Source organism: Grammomys surdaster, unplaced genomic scaffold, assembly GCF_004785775.1.
Source record: "Grammomys surdaster isolate TR1022 unplaced genomic scaffold, NIH_TR_1.0 165, whole genome shotgun sequence".
In the NCBI taxonomy this organism is placed as follows: Eukaryota; Metazoa; Chordata; class Mammalia; order Rodentia; family Muridae; genus Grammomys; species Grammomys surdaster.
Window position 1 is genome coordinate 14201803 of NW_021604613.1, and position 27394 is coordinate 14229196.

The 27394-nt window shown below is 38.2% G+C and overlaps 1 protein-coding gene across 3 annotated transcripts in view; it reads right to left on the reverse strand.

Moving 5' to 3' along the window:
• Positions 1–27394, reverse strand: part of Raph1 (Ras association (RalGDS/AF-6) and pleckstrin homology domains 1) — a 75514-nt gene that overhangs the window by 7729 nt on the left and 40391 nt on the right. For 2 of the 3 annotated variants that reach the window (XM_028765611.1, XM_028765613.1), the window contains 9 exons: positions 12710–12787; positions 12084–12243; positions 10999–11120; positions 9765–9830; positions 8714–8857; positions 7422–7532; positions 5382–5480; positions 4618–4738; positions 2660–2802 (listed from right to left, as the gene is read on the reverse strand). In XM_028765611.1, the coding sequence (XP_028621444.1) occupies positions 2660–2802; positions 4618–4738; positions 5382–5480; positions 7422–7532; positions 8714–8857; positions 9765–9830; positions 10999–11120; positions 12084–12243; positions 12710–12787 (1044 nt within the window). Of the gene's footprint in view, positions 1–2659; positions 2803–4617; positions 4739–5381; positions 5481–7421; positions 7533–8713; positions 8858–9764; positions 9831–10998; positions 11121–12083; positions 12244–12709; positions 12788–19617; positions 19693–27394 lie in introns of all 3 variants that reach the window. The other variant, XM_028765612.1, reaches the window with a different exon arrangement.

Genomic DNA, 27394 nt, shown 5'->3' on the forward strand with positions numbered 1-27394 from the left:
TGCATTAAGTTGTCCATCACTCCATCTGGGTAGTACTCGGTCGGCATTGCTGAAATGACTACACCTGGCCTGAACCAACCATGCATAGACTTGTGGCTCAAGACCGTCTGAAATAGGAAGGGACGGGCTTTTGACTTAATGTCTTTGGGAACACTGTTTAGGCTCTTTGAACAACTGAAGAAATGAGGTACCCATCTGTTTTCAATTACAAATGATACCTAATTAGCCTTGAGGATATTTAAGTTAGTGAACTACAGTTCACTCATAGAGCTGAATTCTAATGCCTATCAGGATGCTCACGTTTCTCTAAAAATGATACATTAAAATAAAAGCATTAGTTTGTAAGATTTGGTTATAGGAGTCACCCAGGTTAATGTGTTTTCAGAGAACAGCCCCTGACCTTAACTTGACCCTGTCTTGGCTGCTTCAGGGATGTAGACCTTAGCTGTGTTGGCCTTCTCATATGGCACCTGAGACTGAGGTAACAGAAAAAACACACAGAGGGATCAAACAAACTGACAGTATGCATAGCAGGGTTCAATCTTTCTGAAACTATGATGACAGACTTTGCTTTCTAATCACAGAACATTTGGGTCTTCATTTTTTGTTGAATTTTATACAATGTGGTAAATAGGTAGTTTTACAATTTAAAATGCACATGGGTCTCACTGTTAATAATTGTCAGATAAAGTTATTTTTTTGTTTGTTTGTTTGTTTTTTTGTTTTTGACAGTGGTGGGAAATCTAACCAGGACTTTTGTGCATGCTAGACAAGTGCTCTACTACTGAGTTACATCCCCAGCCAAAGCAAAGATTTTTTCTTTCAAATATTTACATGCCTAGAGTATTAGTTCCGTCTAAGTTGGTGCATAAGGAACTGGGATTGGTGACACTGACATTGAAGGACAGCCAGGAAACTCAGTATCATGGACTATGTCAAAACAAAACAAACCGGGGCGCAGGTCTGTGGCAGAGTGCTTGCCTAGCATCTGCAGAGTCCTAGATTCAATTCCTAGTACTTGAAGGAAGATTTTAAGGTGGAAGAAAGAATTACTTAAAAGTTTTTGATAGAGGAGTTTACCTGTGTTTAAAATTTTTATGTCATTAAAAGAAATTACTTTTGTTTGCTTGTTTGCTGAGACAGAGTTTCTCTGTGTAGCTCTGGCTGTCCTGGAACTCACTCTGTAGACCAGGCTGGACTTGAACTCACACAGATCCTCCTGCCTCTACTACAGGAGTGCAGGGATTAAAGGTGTCCACCATTACACGCGGCTTAAAAGCAATTATTGACTATTTCCACACCTCCTACCTTCTTGCCAGTTAAATCAACCACATAGGCAAATTATGTAATTAATTTGTTCTAAGGAAAAATTTGTGAATGTGCTTGTATTTGTGACTCAGATCAAAAGAACAAAACAGTCAAAATGATGACTGTAAAAAGCAAAATATCCAGGGCACCACTGGTTCCTCAAGGATGGAACACAGCCTTTCTCACTGAAGTGGGGACTACACCCAGGCCACAGCCTTTCCTCCAGGAGTTCTGAGGCTATTTGAGGACTACCGTGTCTTTCAACTGACCTTAAATAAAAAGCTTGTAGGGTAGCTCTCAAGTCTTAGCAGAGAAGTTTCTTTATGTAGGAGACAGTGGTTAATGCATAAACTCACAACAGGACAACAGGAAGGGACTGTGCAGACAGTAAGGGACTGTGCAGGAGTGCTCAGCTACCGTGGGATATCTATAGATCATTCCCCTCTCCTCAGGGCTCAGGGAGCACTGTGGAGGAGAGGGAAGAAAACGTTTTCACTAGAGAGGACCCAAGTGAAACTGTTTCTTCAGGCATGATAAATCCACTGTATTAATGAACTCAGCTGTGGTTGCCTGCACAAAAGCAGGCACGTGAGCATATAGAGTAAAGGGGTTCATGAGCCCCCACCTCTAACTGAGGAATAATTGACAGTTGATAGCTTTTGGAGTATGGGAGAATCAGTTTTCTTTAACGATGTGGCTCCTGGTAGGTGGACCATGTTTCAGTGGACAGCTACCTATGTGTATATCATTAGCACAAATTGGACTGACTCAGTGGATTATTTAAAGAAAAAAATAAAGCAAATAAAATTGGAAGGAGTCAGGGGAATATGATCAAATTTCACTGTATTGTCTAAAATTCTCATAGTAAAAAACTCTCAACATTATAGTCCATAATAACGATAATCATTCTAAAGTGTTACTGAGGATCATGCAAGACTCAGGAGTCCAAAATTTGAAGAATGTTTGAGAAAATTTATCGATGCCTAGACTTGTCCTCAAGACTGAAGACAAGGAATGAATCTGAATTTATTAAAAATGAAGAATTGTAAGCAACTTCTCTGGAACTTTAGGGCAGTGGCACTGCATGATGTTGCTGCAGCAAACTGGTTACAGTTGAAAGGGGAGACAGTTAAAAGAGAGAATAAATAGCTGTCATTAAAAAATGAAGATCTTAGGTCACTCACTAGTCACTACAGACAATGCTAAAATTGTTTCCCCATTATAATTAAGATTGAAGATCTAAGGAAGAACAGTGAAATGGTGCCAAATCAGACCCTAAGAAAGGAATAAAGCGTACAGGTTAAACACTGGACAACACAGATTTGTATGTGAAGTAAAACTTGTGTATTACCTTGCTGGACTCTTCCAACTGAGTGCCTCGCTTCCAGGCTTCGGAGAAGATGGAGCTCACAGTACTTTGGGAACGGATGTGTCCAGTAGGCAGGGTGTCAGACACTCCACTGTCAGACTGATTAGAGTGATTTGACTGAGACTCTGTTTAAAATATTTAAAGAATCAAATCAAAGTCAATGAATATATTCTAGTAGAAAAGCCTTAAGTTAGTTAGAAATTGACTCCTTTTTTTAAATATTTCACAATGAGAGACTGGCACAAGTCATTAGCACCCTAAAAATCAACTCTGAACAAGTTAAAAACAACAAAAAGAAGTACTGGAAGAGGCTCACTGTACTGTTCAGGAACCAGCACGAGGTGTGAGTCACTGTTCATGGTGCTGATTCCTTGGCTAAGCACCATTTGTTGGCTTTCTCCACTGTGAATTTACTGCTTTCTCAACCCTACTTCCTTTCTAAGTAAGTCACCATGTACAGCCCTTTAAGAGGGACAAAGTGCGTGTAAAAATCATTTAGAAATATTTTGTAGGGCTGGAGAGATATCTCGGTCTCAGGAGTGTGTCCTGCTCTTGTAGAGGACTTGGATTTTGCACCAGTATACAGTTGTAAGCTGCCTGATGTGTGTGCAGGGGCCCAATTCCCTCTTCTGGCCTCAGGCACACCTGAATGGTATACACAACTCATGTAAACATACACATATGCATAAAAATAAATAAATCCTTCTTTAGAGGCTATCAATTTGAGAGTTGGGGGAGGCATGGATGGAACTGGAGGAAGGAACAAAAGGTGATGTCATTATATTTTAATTAAAAATATATTTTAAATCTTTTAAAGTATTTTGTATGGGAGGTTTATTTCTTCCTTGTTTATTTGTTTATATTAGCATGGATTCACAGTGATGCATCTTATAATTTGGTTATAATTTTAAAACTACATAGTATATATTTTTCTTTTTTTTTTCTTCCCCCTCCCCCACAAAGTTCTGTCTGCCTTGGAATAAACCAATGTATGTAGCCCAGGTTGTCCTCGAATCTGGAGAGCTACCTCTGCCTCCTCAGTGCTGTGATTAAATGTGTATACCACCACTCCAGGCCATTGTATAGTTCTTGTTCTCAACATTATTCCAGCTTTGGACACTAAAGCTCTTTCATATTGCACTTGTATCCTTCTGATAAACCCTTAGCGCCTATCTTTGAGTACTTTTGCTTAAGGCCCATCTTGTATATCTGCCACAGCCTTAGAGTCAGCCATTTGCCCAAGAGCAGTGGTTCCTTCTTTTGGTGGCTGGGTGGTGGGCAATCTCATTATTATTGGGGCATCACATTTCTAGGATCCTTCAATGGACAGAACTAGAAAATACATGTCTGCATGGGTTATGTACATTACATTCATACAAGTTAGTATATACATATCACAATTTCCAAATGATTTTTATTATTTAAAGATAATGTCAAATCATAAAATTTTTAAGTCATTCAGCAATGATATGGATTATCATTGGAAGGATTTTGAAAGAAGCACTTAACTGAAGATGTGAATACAGCATACCTATTTAAAGACGTGAAACTCTAGAAGCCCCTTGGAGTGTAACTGTGAATACTAGAAAGTGTGATAGCCTAAATGGCTTCCTTAACTGTAATTCTGAACTAGCTGAAATGTCAGGAAAGCTGTGTAGAGTGCAGCGTTCTGATGGACTGAGTGTATCTCCAAGCAGCCTGTGTATCATATGTCTTAGCAGTATGTGTTTTAAAATAAACTTCATAAATACAAAACCCAACACTGCATTAGAAATATATTTCAAATACTCAATTGGTCCACAACATTGTAACTGAGAAACAAAAGTACTCACTGATTATAATTTGGAAATTAGATATGGCTGTGGGGTGGCAAATTCTAACCCTCTTGATAAGGCCATCACACTTGTAGTCAAATAGTGCTGTGTGGTATGCTAACCTACCCGGGATACTGGAAGAACTGGATCCAGATTTAATGCTGGAGCTGGATAAAGAAGTCCAATCATAAGCTGACTCTGTCCTCTTCAAGGCTTCTTGGTAATTCGTGTAGAGCTGCTTCCCATACTAAGCAAAAGGGAACAAACGGTGGTATATAGCCCTTAGCTGAATGGAGAAGGTCATGGGGACGGGAGGGAAATGTTTCTGTGTACTAGTTCAGTATAACACCTGTTATACCCTACATAGTCCTTAATACTAGAGAGTTATGTTCATACTCATTTTCCTTAGTTCTAAGAACAGCAGGAAGCTAGCCAATTTTAATAATGTTAATAGAAATAAAAGTTTTATCAATCCAAATTCAAGAGATCTAGGGCTAGATACTATTTAGTGACATGCCCCAAATATACTTGAAAAATAAACATAATTTAAAATTTTTATTTGGGTGTTGGAGAGATCTGCAGAGAACAAGAGCAGCAACAACAGAAAAGCCTATTTTGCTTAGGCTAAAACTTGGTTATATATGAATCATATAAATGCACTCTCCAAACCAGAAACAAATCACTTTGATGCCATACAAGCTAGCAGTATCATTCCACTAACATGGTTCCCAACCACCAAGGAAAAAAGGCATTTAGAACATGAACTTAGGCCTGAGGAATCTAGACACTAGCAGAGTGATGAGCATGAAACAGTCAGACCCGCTGTCAAGAACCCACAGCATTTAATTAACCACTTCATTATTCCAACACCAAATGGAAAGGCAATGTACCTTGGCAATGCGGATTCCATTAACCCACTGATGCAGAGTCCTTGCGTCATCACAACAAAGGTACTTGATATACTGAGACTTCTTTTGGATCTGTGGGTGCTATAAAATTAAAGACAGAATCCAACTAATAAGTCTTCTAGAGAACTGACACTTAGACATATTCTGGTAACTTACAATCTTAGAGAAATGTCAACACCGTGCATACTTCTTATACAACCATAAAGTGAAATAAGGCAGCCCATACTTAACTTGTTTTAAACAAAGTACACATCATGTTAAATTTTAGGTTAAGATGTCCATGTAAACCTTTCTACCTGGGAAGTTCTCAAGTATTCCTTTTACATGTCAAAGAAAAATTCTCTTAAGATTAAACCAATAGAATTCTCAGCTCTTGAGATGGAAAATGGAAAAAAGAATGTCTATCCAGGAACCCATGGTTTAGAAGCTCCAAAGCAGTTCCTTCCTTGTGGTAAACAACTATACTAGGTATGTATGGAACATACATAGCAGCACCTAGGACAGAAGTCCATGGTCACACCTGACTGGTGGGACAATAGGCTTCTTTCTCTACCAAACCACAGCATGCACTCTTTGGTGGGACAAGAGGATATTGTTGAAGTTTGTTCTGTTCTTGCAGTATTTACTTTATTAAAAATTAAAGTGAAGGCTGGAGAGATGGCTCAGTGGTTAAGAGCACTGACTACTCTTCCAAAGGCTCTGAGTTCAATTCCCAGCAACCACAATGTGGCTCACAACCATAATGTGGCTCACAACCATCTGTAATGGGATCCAATGCCCTCTTCTGGTGTGTCTGAAAACGGCTACAGTGAACTTATATACATAAAATGATTAAATCTTTAAAAAAAAAAAAGAAATGAAAATGAGAGTAAAAAATTAAGACAGAAGAACAAAACTCTCCCCAAATACCCCTCAATAGCCAAGAGAGCAAAAATATTACGGAACCTGTGAGAAACTCCACTGTACTACACTAGAGAATGAGAATGGCATGTGATATCTCAGTATTACAGACCTAATGTCGATACCAGGGTCTATGGGTTTCCCAAGGGCCCTTGGACTTTATTTTGCAAACCACTAGCTGAAGTTACCCCATGTGAACTTCCTAAAAATTATTTGCTACTGCAGGGCATGGTGGTACACACCTGTAATCCCAGTAGTCTGAAGACCTAGGCAGGAGGAGCCCAGGTTTGAAGCTAGGGTGGGCTACACTGCAAGGCTGCCTCAAAAAAATGAAAACAAGCCAAAAAAAACCAAACCCAAAACAAAACAAGTTGCTTCTGTTACTATCCTTGATTATGCATTGGTGTTGTCTAAGAAAGTTTGTTGAGTAAAGGATGATTGCTATTACAATGTACCCATCTTACCAATGAAATTAAAATCTCCTACCAAATCCTGAGCAAATGGTACTCCCTAAATCCAACTAACATGCAGATCTAAATGAGGATGGAGCTGGAGCCATAAAGTCTCAGCAATTCTTCCTGAATCTTTGTAGGCTGTCTTTATAAATGTTAATTTAGATCTCTAAAAATGCTAAAATATGCCTACTCTTCTGCACCGTATGGTCACAACTGGTGTGAGGAACTTAAACCTGGCTGAGAGAAAAAAACCTCCCTAATAACAGCATAGATAACAGACTATTGTGGCTATGATTCATGAGAGTGGTTAGGGTAGAGACTCCTTATTTCTGGACCAGTAAGTGGGTGAATTTACAACTTGGGAACAGTGCCTTCTGATGCGTCTTCTAATAAAGTTCAGGACAACAAAAAAATGTGTCTCTCTCATAAGACAGGGTCTGGCTTCACACTCCTGATTCTGTCTCTTCTTCCTGAGTGCTAGGATTTTTGGTGTAAGTTACTAGACCAAACTTTACCCTTTACCATGTTCTCCCTGGTGCTAAGGATGGAGCTAAAATGCTTAACTGCTGAGTTACCTCTAGTCATCCTATCCTTTTCCAAAGACACAGAATTACCTGCTAAATATCCAATGTCAAGTAACCTCTATCAAATACCAATTAGAATTTACCTTTAACGCCAGACAGCAGTCTGTGGGTGCTTTGTATTTGTTCCGATAGTCCTGCCCATAGTATACATTTACATGATCCAGCTGGAGAAAGCACACTAGATCCCGAGATACCTAAGGAAAAACACCCCCAAAATTAACATAATAGGGCAAATAAGCAAGTATCATACCATGTAAGGGTTTTTAGTTGAGAAATCTTTATTAGGTAAAAAGTAAGATTAGATTTTTCTACAGACTAAAAAGTAACCAGAAAGGCAGTCCAGTTTGCTTGTTATCTATTCCTAATGAATACTGATTTGTTTAAAAATGTTGGTACTTTATAAAGAAGAGACTATACATAGTATATATATCGCATATAATAAATAGGTAATAGGAGAATAGCAACACTCTTGGGAAAGAACAAGAATCTACCAAGTAGCTGAATGGGTATAAAGCAAACATCAAATACAGTGATTCTCCGCTGGGAATTACTTCAGCAGTCAGAGGAAACAACTTGTGCTCATAGCTTATAGGACTAGGATGATACTGTAAATGCTTAGAAGAGCTCTGAACCCAAAACAAGCATAAATGACAGCTTGCACTTCAGTAAAACCACACTGCACAAGATTGAAGTCGACGTGATCCTAGAAAGCCATTCACCCTAAATGAAATACATGACTCTGGCAAGACCTCTCCCTGCTCCAAATAACAAAACTATGTTTAGCTGGATATAGTCATGGATACTTGTAACCCCAGCACTTTAAACCTGGAAGAGGCGGAGTCAAGAGGATCAAAAGTTCAAGGTTATCCTAAGCTACAATGAGTTTGAGGCCTCACTACATAAACTACATGAATAAGATCCTCTTTTAACCACCACCACCACGACCACGACCACCACCACGACCACCACCACCACCACGTAAATGGGGGAAAATGGTGGAGAACTGAGATGAACCCAACTAATGATCAGAGAAATGAACAGTTTTTAGTTTCTGCTTCTTTACAACAGATTAATAAATTAAGCCATCGCTGGGCAGTGGTGGCGCACGCCTTTAATCCCAGCACTTGGGAGGCAGAGGCAGGTGGATTTCTGAGTTCGAGGCCAGCCTGGTCTACAGAGTGAGTTCCAGGACAGCCAGGGCTACACAGAGAAACCCTGTCTCGAAAAAAACCAAAACAAACAAACAAACAAACAAACAAAAGCCCCCAAAATGAAGCCATCTTTTGTGTGCCTTACACTGGTAAATAGTATTTTGCTACATAGTAAAAGCAGCTAGCATAATGTGGGAAGACAGAAGGACAGAGAAGGGACATACCTTTGCTTTTCCTTTAGGGACATAGTAGATACCAGATGCTCGCAAGAGAAAGTAACGCTTTTTCCAGGACTTCTTGCCATCATCTTTCAACCAAAGGACTCCTTCAATTTCTGGGACAGTTACAGAACTTCCACAAAAACATTCCTTAAAAACATCATTTGGAAAGATTTATGATTCTTATATTTTCAGAAAATGAATTATCCCTGTGAGACGCATAACACTAAGCAAAGCAAAATGGTTTTGTATTAAAATCACACTAGCTTTCTGAAAGAACTGTTTCTTCTAAACACAGTTTAAGTTTACTTTAGAATTACTGTGGCAATCCTGAAGTGTTTACTATTACTAACAGCAGTGTGAGTCATGGGTTGCGGAACTGGCTCAGTGGGCAAGAGTGTCTGCTGTGCTAGCATGAGGACCTCACAGTTTGAATCCTTCCACCAACATAAAAAGCTGGGTATGGCTGGATGTGCAAAGGGGATAAGGTAGATGAGAGAAGAGGGCCTGAGCATTCTCTAGCTATGTCTGCAGATATGGCTGTGTAATCCTGCATGTTCATGTTAAACACAACACACACCACAGCACACAAAATGTCTGCCATGACTATAATAAAGTATTTTCCTATGAACTCAGCTGAGTTGTATATACTACTGCTGAATCCCATTTCTTCTTTTGTGTTTGTGGTTATGTGTACTGTGTGCGTGCATATGTGTGGAAGCTAACGGCTGATGTTAGGTCTCTTCCTCAGTTGCCTTCCACCTTTCTTGTGAGACATGCTCTCTTACTGGAGCTCAGTGGCTGGGCTGACTGGTTAGTGAGCTCCAGGGGGGGGTACCTGCCTTTTATGTAGTTGGCAGGGGCTATGAACTCAGGTCCTCATGCTTTCTCAGCACATACTACTGACAGAGCTGTCTCTTGCCCTCTGCCAAAGGTGATATGACCAGCAGAGTCACATTTCTCTTTCTCTTATCTTGCAGCTCCTAAGAGGTTTGTTATTAGCTCAGCAGGCGCACAGAGCGAGCACTGACAGCCGATGTCAGGGGTGGGGTCATACCTCTAACAGCACTTCTTTGTTTCTGTCTGCCATCTCAGCTGTTTCCTTTTTTCCTAGAAGATAATTCTAAAAGATAATGAAATGAAAATTAAAGGATAAACTCATTCCGCTATTCCCTTGGAGTAAATACATACATCATTTGCTCCAGTCAAGTAACCACTATAAGTTTAGTTTTGCCAGACTGTAGTGAGATTACTCCTTCAAAAGCTTCCTCCCTAAGAGTATCATCATTAAAATGTTCTGTATCCACTTCCATCTTGCCCAAAACACTTGCTATGAATTATTCTCTAGACTATTCCTGAGGTGACAATATATGCAACAGCAAGTATTTTGAAATATTTAACTAATTATACAAAAAAATACCCCAAAGAATTATAAATTAAGTAGAAGAAATAAGGTACAATTTCCTGAGATATACTAAGCCAGCACACTTTTATGCTGGACTGAGCAGAGTGTTCTAGGCGATGATTCATATTCTGGCTTTGATATAACAGTGTCATTTGCTTAGTTTAATTAAAGTCTGAACTGTAACCATTAGTATAACTATTCTCTTAGTCTTCTACAAAAAGATCCACTGATACTCCTAAGCATACACTCTTCATTAAAGAACTGCAATTAAGTCTGAGGAATACAGACTGACTGTCTAACCTACTGCTGTTTTTCTCATTGCTGTTTTTTATCGCAGAGTTTTTGCTATTCCTGACCTAGTGGGAAGGAAGTGGGGAAACAGGAGTGGGGTGGGGGAGGGGTGGGAAAGGTGGAGGAATAGATGACAAAAGTAGATGACAAGAATAAAGTCTGTCTGGAAACCCAATAATGAAACACAGTACTTTATATGCTGATTTTTAAAAGGTACGGGTGTGGTGAAGTATTAACCCAAACATTACATTGGCATAATAAAAGATGACAAGCCCACAAAGGTAGTATTTAATTCAGCAAAGAAATTAAAGAATTAGCTGTATAAAACCCTTGGGCTGCTTGGTGAGATGAGAGCCTCAAATGTTAATGAACTGCTGGGCTCAACAAGCTCTGGATTTACACAGAAGAAACCTAGCAACCTCTTGGAACTATTTTTATTTTTATCAAAGTTTACCCCCATGTGGGGCTGGGAACCCTTCTGAGGCCCAACACCTGGTCCCCAAACACATAGTGGTTTGCAGCTACAATGGCCAATCATGTGGTTGTCAGACTTTTAACTCTACTGACTCAGCACTCTTAAGTTACACAATCTTACCTGGGGGTTTTTAAAAAGTGCATATTTTTCTATACGCTCCATAAATATAAGCTTATTTTGGCTGTCTCTTGTCCAATTAAGAAGATTTTCAACCAAGTTTTCATGGTCTTCAAAGATTCTTTCTGTCCCAAAATCAAATACCAGCTTTTTGTTAGTATTCATCCAAATTACATGAAAGGAAAGATAAAACACATTAGAATTACACAATCTTTGTGAGTGTAGAGGCCAGATGTTGATGACGGATATTGTCTTCAATTGCTTTCCACATTACATTTTAAAACAGTCTCTTACTGAACATGAAGATCACCAGTTTAGTACACTGACTGGCCAGCAAGCTCCACCACCCTCCTCTGTCTGTCTCCCCAGTGCTGGAATTATAGATGCATGTTTCTGTGACTGAGTTTTTTACTTTAAACATGGGTTCAGGGTGGTGGTAGTAGTGGTGGTGGTATGTGTCAGACTAAAATACACACATAAACACACACAAAACAATACTGTACATGTGTTAAAAGTGTTCTTTGAAATTTGTTGATGTGCTTTGTTTTTTCTTAAATACTTTTGTACAAACACTAGGAAATAATAACAGCGTTGGGCTGGAGAGACAGCTCAGCACCAAGAACTCTTGCTGTTCTTATAGAGGACCCAGGCTCAGCTCTCGGCACAACTGACAAGCACCTGTAACTCCAGTGCCTGAGGACCTGACACACTCTTCTGGCTTCTCCATGCACATGACATATATACATACATGTAGATACATAAAATAAATGAAAATGTAAACATCTTTAATAGTAGTTTTTAGTACATTTAATTATGCAACTCTTATTCCAAAGAAAAAGTATCTGTTATCATTAAAAACTTTGCTTTAACCATTTAAAAAATATGAAGTGAATTGGAATTCATCTTTTATTCAAAGAACTCCCCAGATAACTAGGAAAAACATCAAAAAGCCAGATTTTAAAAATATAAAGTGCCTGATAAGTTTATAGAAAAAAAGCATAGATATTTCAAAATGTTCCTATCAATATGAAGGTTCAGGATTACATAGATAGATGCTAATAAGCAATTCGAGAAGTGGCATTACTAACCCATTTGTAACTCGGAAACTGTCTCCACCAGCGACCAGTCTGAACTGTAGCCACAGTGAGATTTATCCATTAGGTTGTCTAGCACTTGTCTCACTGTCTGTCTCTCGTCCACCATCATTGTTTTAGAGCTGTCATCAGACATGTGGACCCTGATCACCAGCTGTAACAGGGAAAAATGCAATTAAGTGGTAACTTAAAAAATGGTATTCTAGAAAAGTATTTTTCAAATATTAAATAGCATTCTGATCCATGTCTTTGAATATAAATTATTCAATATACTGAATAGAAATATAATAGAAATATTGTGACTACTCTGACACTATTATTATAGATAAAATCTGAGTATCAAGAAACCTACCTAAATAAAATAATCGTATTTTAAAGGCCTCTTGAGTTAAGCATTCCAGGACCTGCCCAGAAGCAAAGTCTTTCTTAAAGCATCTCACACACAAAACCCACATGTGAAAAAACATGAGGAAGAATACAGTTTTATCTTTCCATAAATTAGAGATACATTATATATAAACAAGAAAATTTGTCACAAAGCAAAACAAGACAAAAGAAAACAAACAAACAAACAAAAAAAACAAGATAAATATTTCAAACCCAGCAGAGCCACAAGTCACCTTTTTCACTTGAGCCTCTTTAATTTTCTCCAGAGCAACTCGGATCTTCTCAGCTTTCAGTTTTGCTGCCTGTTCTTCCTGCGAACACAAAGCATCTCAGATAAACTGCTGCTCAGAGGGTGAGGACACCAGTGAAGACTCCATCCTTGTGAGGCTACTGGACTGAATTTCATTAAGAAATGATGTTGCACATGTGTACTAAGCACAATTTTAAAGCGGCCTGTTCACAAAATGAAATAGACATGCTATAGGAAGAGAGCACAGGTTCAGCAATAGGATTAGCTTCCATATTCCAGAGAAAAAGAAAGAAATCTGCAATGTAGTAAATTAACTTTGATTCTGTCAACATAAAAGCAATCAACTTTCAAGCTCTGGGCTTGGGGACACGATGCAGACGAGCTGCCCCTGCTTGCCTATTTGCTATGCTCACATGACTTTCAATTCAGACTCCCTCCAGAGTTTATGTAAGATTTCTGTACATTGATTTGTTTCATTGCATTGAAAATTTAAGATCTTTGGAAAAATATAAACAGCAAAACCAATCTACTTAGTTGTAATAATACAAAGCCCTCAACAAAAAGTATGTATACAAATACTGACTCTTGCCAACATGCTAATACAAACAAGAGGCTGCCTTATATTGAAGTTTTACTGACTTGGAAACCATGCCACACAATCATATAAGTAAATTCAAATTTATTAATTTATCAATAAGTCTTTTTTAAATGCTAAATATAACTCACAAATAACACAACTGTAAGTAATTCTACTTCAGAAAAGCTAAGATTATAAACTATGGTAAAAATTATGAAGAACTAAAAATAAAGCATTGTCCCTTTTTCTAATAGCATACAGTTTTCAACACTAATACTTACTGGTAAGTTCCAGCAATAGGCCATAATAAACACTGTAGCTGTAATTTCCAATTTAAAAAAAAAATTCATGTAAGTAAACTTCTGTTTATAAAGAATTATTTTCTATTTCTGAGTATAAAACATTAAAATATCTATGTAATTGTCATCTTCTACAATCTTTTAATATACTTTCCTTTAAAAAACAAAAGCAAAGGAAAACCTAATTATATCAGCCATGTTTTATCCTCTCTGGATTGTGCCCGAAATGCCACAATCCACATCTTGGTTTTCATAAAAAGCTAACACTTCCAGGGCAGGGAAAAAAAAAAAAAAGGCTAAATTCATTTACTGATTTTTTTTCCCTATTCTCCAAAATTCTGATAGCTTTCTTCTCTTTTCATTTCCTACTATACTGTCTCTCCTTGCAAGCTTACATTACCCTCCCATGGACTCGAGAAACAGGGAGCAGGGAAAGGCAGTGAGCTTATGTGCCAGAAACTGGATCCCTTTCAATGAATGGAGCCACTGAATTAACAGACTGACCAAGGCCTGGAAACACTATCTGTAAACCCAATAGTCAGAACAAAGAACTTTATTTTAATAATGAAGAGGATTAATACTTATTCTTGTACTATTATATTCTTCTAACTAAAAGACTATATAACCCAATCCTTTCCTTTAAACAAATAAATAGCATCATAAAATATGCTATAAAATTTGAATATAAGATTTTTTTCTTTTGAAAAAAGGTAATAAGAATCAAACTAGTATTATTAAAACTGTTTTTAAATTGGAATCTTCTAGAACTGAGAAACAAAATCATTATTAAACAAATCACCAAATATAATACACAATTTTGGTGAATACACTAAGGCTCAATAGAGGAATTTGAAATACTTTAAACAGTCTAGTAATTGAGTTCATAAAAAAAATCACAATAAAGCATTCACCACTGCCACATCCTTTTATTGGAATGAATAACTGCTACAGACAAAGAAAAATTTTCCAATCTATTCTTTTACGCATTTTATTTACATCTCTGAAAAGGAAATTTAAAGTCTATTGGGGGAGAAAGCATTGGAATCAATGCTTTATATATTTGAAATATAAACATAAACTTCTAAAAGTAAAATATTTAAAACTACACTTGCCATTATTTTATGTGTACATATATTTGACCTGCATATATGTATGTGCACTGCATGTGTGTGGTACCTGCAGAGTTCAGCCTTGAAATTGATGATTGTGAGCTACTATGTGTACTGGGAATAAAACCTGGGTCCTTTGGAACTGCAGCAACTATTAACCACTGAGCTATCTCTTCAGGAAAACATGGAAAAGATGGTTAATAGTCCTTACCACCCAGAAAGTGCAAGTTAAATGAACAAGATCCTATACATTTACTATGCTCCAAATCCAACACACCAGCACCAAATGCTGGTGAGGATGTCTACAAAAACCTGCACATGGATGCTTATAGATGCTTTATTCAGAATCATCCAAACTTGAAAGCAACAAAGATTTCCTTAATAAGTGAACAGATAAATTATGGTGCATCCTGGCAATTAAATATTATTCAGCACTAAAAAGAAATGAGCAATGAAGCAACAAATGGGTACAGTGGGCCCATGTATTAATAAATAAAAGATTTCAATCTATAAAAGTTACATGCTATATAGTCAATTGTAACTATACTATGCTCTGAAAGGGCAGTAAAAAGGATCGGTGGTTGTCAGGGGTGAAGAAGGAAGCAGGATATTATCAGGCAGACTGCAGAGGCCTTTCAGGGCAGTGACACTACTGCTTCTCATAGTACAGTGGATGATAAGCAAAACTGCCTTAAGAATATATTTAAAAAATTAAACAAATACTGTACTTGGATTAGTTAGAAATACAATAATAGTGCTTTCATACTGCCATTTTACTTTAGGATACTACTGTTTGTCAAATTCCATGACAGGGCTTAGCTTAACTCAGCTCATGATCAGCTCCTGCTCCGCACACTGAAGTACTGAACAATAAGAGAACTGGGCACCCAATTAACATAATCTGATCAATTACACTTCGTATACATCAAGAAGGAGTTAGTTTTTAAATACAAAACAGGTAAAGCTCTCCTAATAAATTCAAGTTCAGCATTCCTTTTACCTATAAAAATTAGTCAATGTAATTTCATTTTTAAAATTGTTTTCAGGGCTTTGTATATAATAAGCAAGTAGCTACCTTGTCTCTGGTCCTTATAAACTGGTCTACGAAAGTTAATATCAAATTTCAGAGCTAGCTGTTTAATTCCAAGATAAGTAAATTTTAGTTTATTATTCTCTAGTTTAATGCAAGGATGATCTTTCTAGAAACCTTTTGAAGAAACAAATCTGGCTACAGTGAGATCTGAATCTCATTACTGGAAACAAAACTGTAAATAAAAATAATCAGACAGCATGACCCATGGTTCCTGTAGGTCCCACGCTCTTCTGTGAGTTTTATTTGTATTTTCTAGATAAACCATACCTTACTTTTTTTTTTTACCATAGTAATATTAGGAAAAAAAGAAGCCATGTTGTACAGTAAGGAGACAGATGACTAAATCTGTGTGGATGTATGTGGATGATATATGGAAGGCTAAATTCATCAAGGAGGTGCTAACCCAGGCTCACTAATGCAAAGGACAAAGCCTCCTTCATCCTGTTTTCTACTAACAGCTCAAACCTTCAGTTTTCTGCCCGTTCTCTTTGTACACTAGCCCTTTCTTCATGTTGTCTCTCAACTATCCCAAACATAGTAAGAGACACCTCACTTACATAAAAACAACTTTCTCTCCTCTTCCTTCTCTTAAAAGAGCAAGAGACAACCCATTTTCTACTGGAAAAACTCCTATGTGGCTATCAATAACCATCAAATGCCAACCCTCCTCAAATTTGCACACAGGACAAAACCTGGGTAAAGATCTTACGATTAAATGAAAACCAATGCTGGGTAACAACGTTCTCTGGGGTGTAAACACAGAATGTCAGCACTCAGACAGTTCCAGTGGCTGAGGGACTGGTAGAAAATGACTGCAACTGAGAAACCAAACAAACAATGAAACTAAGGAGCTTAAGAGTGGTTTGTAATTTCTCTGGAATCATAGACTGCAAAAATTAAAAAGTAACAAATTAACTCAAAGAGAACTTGAAGTGATAATTTAACATTTATTGGAAGCTCTACTGTATAATGTGGCCTAGAATCAGAAGAATTATAGTTAACTATGTCTCTTAAGAAATCATGAAATTGGCCGGGCAGTGGTGGCGCATGCCTTTAATCCCAGCACTTGGGAGGCAGAGGCAGGCAGATTTCTGAGTTCGAGGCCAGCCTGGTCTACCGAGTGAGTTCCAGGACAGCCAGGGCTGCACAGAGAAACCCTGTCTCGAAAAACAAAAAAACCAAAAAAACAAAAAAAAAAAAACCAACCAAACAAACAAAAAAAAAGAAATCATGAAATTATATTAAACTCTTATTAAGAAAGCTAACATTAATTAAATATCTAAAGCTTGCTAAACCACAGTTATATATGATATCTAATTTAAATTTCTACAAAAATACAAGGCTTATATGATTATTAGAGCCACTGTACCAACTAAGACTCACAAAATTACTGTTTTGCTAAGATCATACACATATTTATTAAGCGCTTAACTATGCATTCATTATACCATAACTTATTTCTATTGTCCTTAATAGTTTATAGTCTTAGATTTTGTGGTACCAATAAATAAACTCTTTGTTAAAGACATAATGTAAAAGCATTTTAGCATCTTTTTTGAAGCAAAGAAAACGATGGTTACAACTAGCATGTTTTTTTTTTAATTTTATGTGCACTGGTGTTTTGCCTGCGTGTATGTTGGAATTACAGATAGTTGTGAGCTCTCTTGTGGGAGCTGGGATTTGAACCTGGGTCCTCTGGAGAAGCAGTCAATGCTCTTAACTGTTGAGCCATCTCTCCAGCCCCTTAGCCTTGTTCTTAAACACTGGCAGACATCTGGAGGTTGGGAACTGGGATACCAAGCTTTATAGTAGAAAGCCAAATTGCTCTACAGGTTGGTATGTCAGAGGTACACATACTTGGGACCAAAAGGTACAGCTCAATGCACAGAGAATATGTTGGGTATATGAAATGTTCTGAGTTCAGTGCCCAGCACCAAGGACACATAGTTTACAAGAGCTAGGTGTTTTGACAGAAAGGGCACTGTCAACCGTCAGAGTAAGGTTCATCTGAGAAGCTCTATGGTCTGGGTTGCTTAGGAATATCTACTGCCTCTTCCATGATGCCATTCCATTTCCAGTATTCTCTACACCTTTGTTTCCTTCATAGCACTTAACATAATTTGGGTATTTTTACATGTCTGTATATACAGATACATATACACATGTATGTGTGTATTTATTTATTTAATTTTTGAGGACAGGATCTCTTATAGTTCCAGTCTGGCCTCAATTTTATTGTATAGCTGAGATGAAATGATCCACTTGCCTTTATCTCCCAAATGCTAGACTACAGGTGTGTACCACAATGCTTGACTATTTTATCATCATAAGAGACTGTGTGTTCCCTAAGAGTAAAGAATATGTCCAATTTAAAGGGCTATATATTAATTAGTTCCATTCATAGTATAAGGGTCAATAAGATTACCAGACAAACAGGTAAGAGAAGTGGTAAAATGTTAAACTCAATCTGGGAAGAGTATAAAACACAGGTGTGGGGCAAGGTCCGAGACAACTGTAGTGCTTGCTGGGTTGGGTGAGTGCTGAGATTGCTCTATGATGAGGCAATGGGAATGAGACGGACAGGTAAACCTAGTAAACTCTGAGGATCGCAACAGGCTCATTACAGGTCTGAGACACTGACAGGTGACCAGAATGCTCAACCTGTCACTGGGAGAATGACAGTGCCCTAAACACAAAAAGATAATATATCTACAATGTGGGGCCTCAGGAAGAAGATGGGTGAGGGGTCTCTCAAGACTGATGTGTTAGTAAGGAAGATGCATTCAGGAAACCCTAGCAGCTATCAACTACCTGGAACAACGGGAGCAAGGACAGATGACAGTGGACACGGCAAAAGCTCGCACTCTCTTCTAGAACAGAGCATAGTTAAGTTATGAGGTTGTTCCTCAGGATAGAAAGTATATGGCCAAAACCTGCATAGATTTCCTTCTGATTCTGACCTAAGGGCTTCTCTGTGACTCTGGAGTTGATTTAGAAAGGAGGTTGGGGAAGAAGGGGTCTTACTGCTCACTCTGTCAAGGCGGCTTTTGTTTGAGCTGCTTCTTAGAGATTTTGATTTTAGTCATTTAGCTTATCTCTTAAGGTTATGCTATGAATAATGAAAAAAACCCGTTTATTCTTCAGAAACTATAAGCAAGTCTGGCATTCTTGAACTTAACATTGTGCTATCTAAATAAGATAATGATTAAGACAATGATTAAACAAATAGCCATTCATCTCTCTGACTATTGTTACCTAGTTAATGATGATTGGTAAAAGATTTTAGTTATAAAATAGTATTCCATCAAAATCCAGCTGAACTGAGTCAAATTGAGGGTAAAAAGCTGAGAAATTCTTCTCTTCCAGTAAGACTAAGTTAGTAAATAAAAATCCTGTCTATGTAAGTAAATGATGTAATTAAACCAGAGGCAATAATGTGAGCAAGGACTGTAAAGCTTGCAGAAGAAACTCACAGCATAAAACCATTCATCGCAAAAGTTAAATAAAAGCAATGATTTTAGGCTTTGAAATGCTATAGAAAATTAAGCTACAAAAAGTCCAACACACTTGTAATACTAGGCATCAGTAGAAGTTAAAATCAGGTGAAAATTACTAAACATATTTTTGGCTCTGAATATTAACAGTCATTAGATTAAGAAGACAGTTACTTGCAGCAAGAGAAATAGCACCCTGTATTAAAGACAACAGTGCTACTATAAGAAAGGGGTACAAAGAAAGCAAGCAAAACCAGAGCTTATATTCTGTCTACAAGGCAGTACATAGTTACATGCATGTGGAAAACAGAGGCATCACCTTGGTCAGCAAATGGGAAGGTTTTCCTGCAATGTTTCTCAGGAGAAGGGAGGTTTCCCTGTCCAGATAGGAGTGCTTGTGCAGGAAGAGAGAAAAACAAAAAAGGCAATGAGAGAAGTCAGTGGAGACTTTATGTTTTAAAATAAAACAGACAGAGCGAGAATGACTCCATAATTTATTTCACATCTATTTTTGTAACTGAGTGGAATATGTCCGTCAAGAATAAAATATTAAAAAAAAAAAAACCAACAACAAACCAGCACTAACAACTAAAAGAAGGTGAGAGGTAAAGGCCCCACCTATGCCCATGGGTATGTTCCAGGTGACTTGCCAATTGCTGGTTCTGAGTAACACATGCAAAGATCATGGAACTAGTCTGTCTTACAAGCCAGTGGTCAAGAGTGCTGTGCAGAAAGCACACATAAAACTGTGTCAAAGGCCAATGAGTACATGTAGTTCTATTAGGAATCTATAGGATTACAGAGATTTAAGCAGTAAATTCTAATCAGAACACAAACATTGTAAAAAATGGCAACTGTTTCTCATCAATTCAGTGAAAGTCACGCCAAGAGGAAAAACACTCATGTATTTTGCCTGATATTTTGTTCCCAGTAAAATTTTATCAATCCTTTTATTACAGGACAGAGTTAAGGACTTTCACAGAAAATGAACAGTGACTATTTGCCCCGAAGTGATTTAAGTTTATTCAATTAATATCTCTCTGACTAGCAATGACGCACATAATGTAGTACCTAACTACCAATTATACAGTCTTCATAACTTAAAAATATCCATCTTATTTTAGATGATATGAATGTGTGTGTCCACTCGCGTGTGCATGTGGAGCTGGAGTTGCAGGCGAGTGTGAGTTACCTGGAGTGGATAACTGCAAACTGAACTCAGATTCTTTGGAAGAGTAGTATACTGTCTTTACAACTTACCTACCTCTCTCTCATGGCCCTCTTGATAACTTAAATAGCACACTGTAATGCAAGTGTACATAAGTACATTTAATTCTTAAACTGCAACTATTTTGATATGTGTAACATTTGAACTTCCCTATAGCTTAACAAATTTGAATTAGTGTTTAATACCATGTAATTACTTTCACAATTGAAAGCAATGAATGCTGAATGGAAGGTATTGTATCAAAAAGTATTCCTTAGCGGAATACTTTATAAATCTAACCATATCACATTACTTTGACAATTTTTTTGGAAATAAAATCCAGTGAATAGGTACAAGATCTGTAGACACTTTCAAAAAGTCTATATAGATGATACAGCATATTAAAGACTGGAAGCATTGTTATAAAGATACTAACTTAAACTTAGTACAAATCTACACTGTGTTGAATCTACTATATGATACTTCTTTGTATTGCTAAAGCTAGTTTTAGTTCAAGATGAAACTGTATAACCAGCCTCTCTCATTCATTCTCTCCAAACAACAAAAAGAAACCTAGTGGTGTGTGTTGGGGGGATCCATCATGATCTTCACTGAAAAGGTCAAACATTAAGAACTGAGAAAATTATTCCAAGGCCTTCATTTATCTTTATGCAAAAGTCAAAGATAAAGACCAGTTATCTCATCCATAAAACAGTAGGTAGGCAGAAGTTTCTGAAAATTCAAATTTAGTTTAAGATTACTGTTCAACCCAGACTAGAAAGCACACAGAAGTAGAAAGAATAGAAACAAAATTTAAAAATACAAGCTATTGCTTTTGCTGATGTCGTTCACTCATTATTTTGTCATTTACACATGAGAAACAATATTTTCCACAAATATGTAAGACATAGCATGAATCTGAAAAAAGTAATTTGTGTGAGGTGTGTGCGTGTATCTCCATATGTGGGTATGTGTTTGTGTTGATTACATGTATGTGCCTGTGCTGGCCTCAAGTTGGTGTTGGTGTCTTTCTCAATTATTCTCCACCATGTAGAAGGGGGCAGAGTCTCTTATTGATTTGGCTAGTCTATTTAGCCAGCTTTTACTGCAATCCTGTCTCAGTCTCCAGTGGCTGGGATTGCAGGCAGGCTACCATGCCCACTTGACATTTATATGGGTCCTGGAGATCCAAACTCTGGTCTTCTATCTACACAAGTGTGTTTTATCCCCTGAGCCATTTTTCCAGCCCAAGAAAATAATTTCTTGAAAATGTATCACAATTTATCTTAGGAAGGTTACTTTTCCAGAAAGAGCCCCAAATAATGGAATATCAATATTCATCTAACCACATCACATTTCAAGTTTAAAAAAATTGTGGTGCCTCTCTGTCTTGTGTGCATGTGTGTTGGAGTACACATTCTACATTGTAGAAGTCAGAAGATGTAAAAATCAGTTCTCTCCTTTCACCATGTAAGCACTGAGTCACGCCCAGGTCACTGAGCTTGGTGACAGGTGCTTTTATTTATTTATTTATTTATTTATTTTTTATAAATAATTTATTTATTTTTGAACATGAAATGCTTTTTTATAGCATGTTTCACAAGGGGAGGGGGTAAGAGGGGCCAGATGGTGGAAAAGTACAAAATCTTCTTGGCCTGTGCCTTGAAACATGTCATGGTCTATACGGTACACTGCCTTGAATTATGATCTACCTGCTGTTCTTCAGAAGATATGGTACACTGCTTGAGTTATGGTCTCCCTGCTATTCTTAAGATGATATGGTACACTGCTTTGAGTCTATCTGCAGTTGCTAAGCAGGATCTTGCAGTTGCCAAGCTTCAGAGGACATTGTGCAGGTGGGGAAAGGTGGGGGGTGAGGGTAAGGGCGAGGGTCCTGGCTTCTGGCATCTCCCCCTTCTCTGTTTAGTTAGAGAAGGCATCTTATGATCAATCCCAACTATGTGAGTTTTGAATTTGGATGTCTAATTATGGGGGGTCTTAGACAAGTTCACAACCCCAAAACACTGATGTGAGACGAGTCACATCGATGGTCGAAGGTTTTAGGCTGTCGACGATGGGCAACGTCAAGGGACTCTGATGTGGGTGAAAGGAGGGTGAGGGCCCTGTCTTAGGCCATGTAGGCTGCACCCACTCCCAGCACCACGCACTCCTTTTCGGCTGCATTGGGTGGGCCCCTGGGAAGTGGACCTACAATAATCCCGTCATTGGGCTAACTCACAGCCATCCTAGTCCCTTGTAAATGTTCAATTTACCAACCATTTGTCAGTTTGGGGTGTAATATTGTCATAAAGGAAGGCTCCCCAATGTTAGCGGCCATATCAAGGGCGGCCTTGGTTTAGGAAAAAGCCAATTTTTGTTGTGGTGATCAAGAGGCCAAGCTCTCTATCGAGAGAAACGGGGGCAAAGCCAGGCATACCAGGAACCCTTCTGGAGGGCGTGGAAGTCTAGCGGTCGACCGTAGGGGGGAGGCAGGGGAGCTGGCAGCTGTGTCAGTCTCTTGCAGAGTCACTTCTGGATCCTCTTCAATTTTCGGCTGATGGTAATGAACTTCAACCGTCTTCTTGATGGCAGCATCAACCTGGTTCCGTGGATGACAGGTCGCGGGTTTTGATCTCTGTCTCGCTTAATCTTGATGTCCTGCGCACATCCTCTCAATGAGGGTCCGTCCAGAGGGGTCCGTTCCTCGAGCCCCACGTCTGGGTGCCACTTGACCCGACTGGCAGGCCCTAGTTATTCATGGGGGCGAGGAGGACTGCAACCTGCTATTCTTCAGAAGATATGGTACACTGCTTGAGTTATGGTCTCCTTGCTATTCTTCAGATGATATGGTACACTGCTTTGAGTCTATCTGCAGTTTCCAAGCAGGATCTTGCAGTTGCCAAGCTTCAGGGAACCTTGTGCAGCTGGGAAAAGGTAGGGGGTGAGGGTAAGGGCGAGGATCCTGACTTCTGGCCCATCTGGATTAGAACTTCTAATGGCAGGCATCACGGGTGATTCATTTTTGCCTGGGATGCTGCGTGAGTTCAAGCTCCTGGGAGTCCCTGTTTCTCTCGGTTTTCTGGGGTTGAGTACGGAGCTGCCGCCTGCGACCTACTCTATGACAGGTGCTTTTATTGACTGTGCTATCTTGCTAGTTTTAGAAAATGAAATCTACCCCAGGCCCTAGTGGCGCACGCCTTTAATCCCAGCACCCAGGAGGCAGAGGGAGGTAGATCTCAGAGTTCGAGGCCAGCCTGGTCTACAGAGTGAGTTCCAGGACAGCCAGGACTACACAGAGAAACCTTGTCTCAAAAACCATGGAAAGAAAACAAAAAGGGAGGGAAGAGAGAAAGAGAGAAGCTTGCCTCACATCACCACAAAAGCTATGACTTGTTAAATTTAATTCCAGACATCAATTTTAACATAAGCTTAAAAAAAGCTTACAATATGTACTTAATGTAGTAATTAGTTATAAACATCTTAGCACCTGGTTTTCAGAAAATATTTTGGTGGTTGCTTAAGAAACAGATCCAGGGGACCAGATGGCTCAGCAGGTGAAAGTGCTTGCTGTACACACATGAACATGAGTTTAATCCCTGAAGTCCTTGTACAAGGCTAGATGTGGTGCCACCCATCTGTAACTCCAGCACTCCCGTGGCAAGATTTCCATGGACAGGAGAACTGACTGGAATAGCCAGACAACATGGTAGAAACAATAAGAGCGACCCTACCTCAGAACATCCTGGAAGGAGAGATCGATTCTCCACAGTAGTCCTCTGACTTCTTTACAACTGTGGTGATGTGCATGTTCTCCTCTCCTACTTAATAATGTAATTTTTTTTAAAGTCATGGGGATTAGAGAGATGGCTCACTGTTTAAGAGCACTGGCTGCTCTTCCAGCGGACCCAGGTTTGATTTCCAGCATACATACATACATACATACATACATACATATGTACGTACGTACGTTCACAGCTGTCTGTAACTCCAGCCCTAGGGGAACAGATGCCTTCTTTCAGCCTCCACAGGCACCAAGCATCCATGTGGTGCACAGACACACATGCAGACAAAGACCCATACACATAAAGTAATTTAAAAAAAAAAGACATAGTTTAGATTTTGGGGGGAGAGAGACCTGATCCAGAAATATATTACACATCATATGAGTTTCATTTATTACTATAAATAATAAAAAATGACTTATGAAAATACTACTGAACAGTACTTTGCTAATGGGGACAATACTCTGAAAGTACAATAATTATTTGGGTTGAAAGTTTTACTGAACAACAGAAAAAACTAGAAAAGCAGAATGTCAGAGCCTTTTTTTAATGGAGGGCAGATCCATATTGCTTGTATTTAAATTACAGATGTGTGTAACAGGAGGCATGGCACCTAGAAACCAGAGCTAAAATAAATTCTCTTTTAAATAAATACCTACATTACCTATTTCCCTCTTTAGTATCAGCTAGCTACACAGTGCTCCTTAATCCTCACTTTCAGAAGGAAGAGAGATCAGGCCTCTTACTGGAGAAATGAGGTGTGCCATTAACAGCCAAGGTTTCTTGGCAAATACTGCTAGTTAGCAAAAATACACTCTGGTCAGCAAGGTGGCACAGCATTTGCTGTGGAAAGCCTGACATGAGTCTGATCCCCAGAACCCACGTAAGATGGAAGGAAAGAACCAACCTCACAGAATTGTCCTCTGAACTCCACATGCACACTGTGGTACACAGTGTGGTACACTGTGGTATCCATTACAATAAAAATAAACAAAAACTCACACTTGTATGTCTTCATTTTCTCTTCTATTTATGCCTTTTCTCTCTCCATTCAGCCATTCTTTAGACTCTAACTTCAAACCTGGAGCTACACCAGGCCCTGGAGTAGAAAAGGTAGTCACATATTGTTGCCTTGTCTAAGAACAAGAAACTTAGTCCTTGTTCTCTCTGAGCTGCCAGGCCTTTAATTCCCTAATATCTTCCTGTGTTGTCCACAGACAACTATAATCAACTGTGCTAGGTGGCATGGATGGGAGGGAGGAGCAGGTGAGCACCTATACCAAAATTAGGGGTTCAGCAAAGTATTCCTGAAAATGTAGAGTCTTGGAGGATGAGTTGGAGGCTGGAAGGGTGGCATAGGTAGAGGAAATGAGAAAATAAGCAAACATTTGAGATCAGTGATTCTCAGAGGTAGCAAGTGCTGTCTTGAATTTGGTATCTCAGAAAAATGGTGAGGGTATAATGAGCATTCCCAATAAAGATAAGAGGAAGGGTTAGCGGTATTTATTGAGAAGATAGTTGGAGATGCCAGATGGCTTAAAGCACAGTACAACATCATAAAGTACAGATCCATCCCCACAGGACATTTATGTCGTAACATGGAAAATCATAGATGAAAAGTCTTGTGTATTTTATATAAAAACACAAATTATTTTTTGTATAATATAAATTTTCATACTTTGGATTTTAGACTATTTTGTCTTGTGAAACAGACTGAGAAAATTCTATACTTTTTATTTTATTATGTTTCATAATATCAAATATAATGGGTTTGATGACATTCGTGCATGTAAACATGGTAATTTGCTTATATTCACCTTCCCTCTTACCCGTGCTGTTCGTGTTGGCCTCACCTGTCCATGTTTTTTTTTGTGTGTGTGTGTGTGTGTAAAACTTATGAAGAACTGTTTATAATAATGGAAACCATTACTAATGGAACCCTAGCTTGAAGTAAGAGCCTCCAGTATCACAACTGGCAGTGTCAAATACACTGAGATCTAAAATTCCTTTGAACAAAATTAAGAACTAAATACTATATTAGTTAAAATACAAAATTCAGGAATTTCATTGAACTTCATTAGTACAGACTGTTTGAGAAATACATGTTTACAAAAATCAAATATCAAAAATAACTTCTTACTACCCTATCTCATTTAAAACTGCAAAAGACTTATCACCATAACTACAGCCAGATGATGGGGAGTGTTTAAAATGCAATCACTCAGTATTGCTAAGGCAGGAAGAACTCCAAGTCTTCCATAGTCTCCGCTGAGCCTGTCTTAGCACACCACCATCACTACTCCAGTTCAGGGCCCCTCCCGTCTTCTCCCACCACACACAGACATGTCGTGTCTGGTACCATCACAGGGCACTCATAGTCTACTCTTTTTTTTTTTCTCCTTTTTTTGGTGTTTTTTAAACAATCAAACTACTGATCACTTCGATGAGAACTCTAGATTAAGAACACATGGATTTTCATTACTATCTAGCATTCTTTAATAGCACTGGCAAAATATTTATGCATTACGTATTTTTTATTATAAATTACTTAGGTTTGTTTTTCTTTATCCTAGATGTTAGGGCATTATATTCTTTTATATTGTAGGGAGGTAGGAGATTTTTTGTTAACTATGAATTTTGTTGGAAGTAGTAAAGATAGTGTTATAAAGTATTTGTTATTTTTAAAAGAGGATGAAATGGATTACAAGCTACTGCTTGGTAAAAAGAATGAATACTAGCCAAAGAATACAGTTTTGAAACTAAGTATTTAGTTAAGTACCAGTACAGAAGAAAAAGTACACCTTACAGTCCCACCCTGAAGAACAGCTAAATCTGTCAGTGTTTACAGAAGCTGATGAAGGCCCTTAGATTCAGAATTTTAAAGTGGTGTCAATAAGAAAAATCCCTTATAATAGGTAGTCTACCTTGAGTGTTAACATTCAACAGCATTGTATTACAAGGTGGCTATCTGGTTCTGCTCATTTTCTTTAAAATCTGGTTTAACTTTTATTTGAAAAATTTAACAAACAGTGCTAGAAAAATTGGATTTCTACCTGCAGAATATTTGTTTGTATTTTTCACATTGTAAACAAAACATCATCCAACAT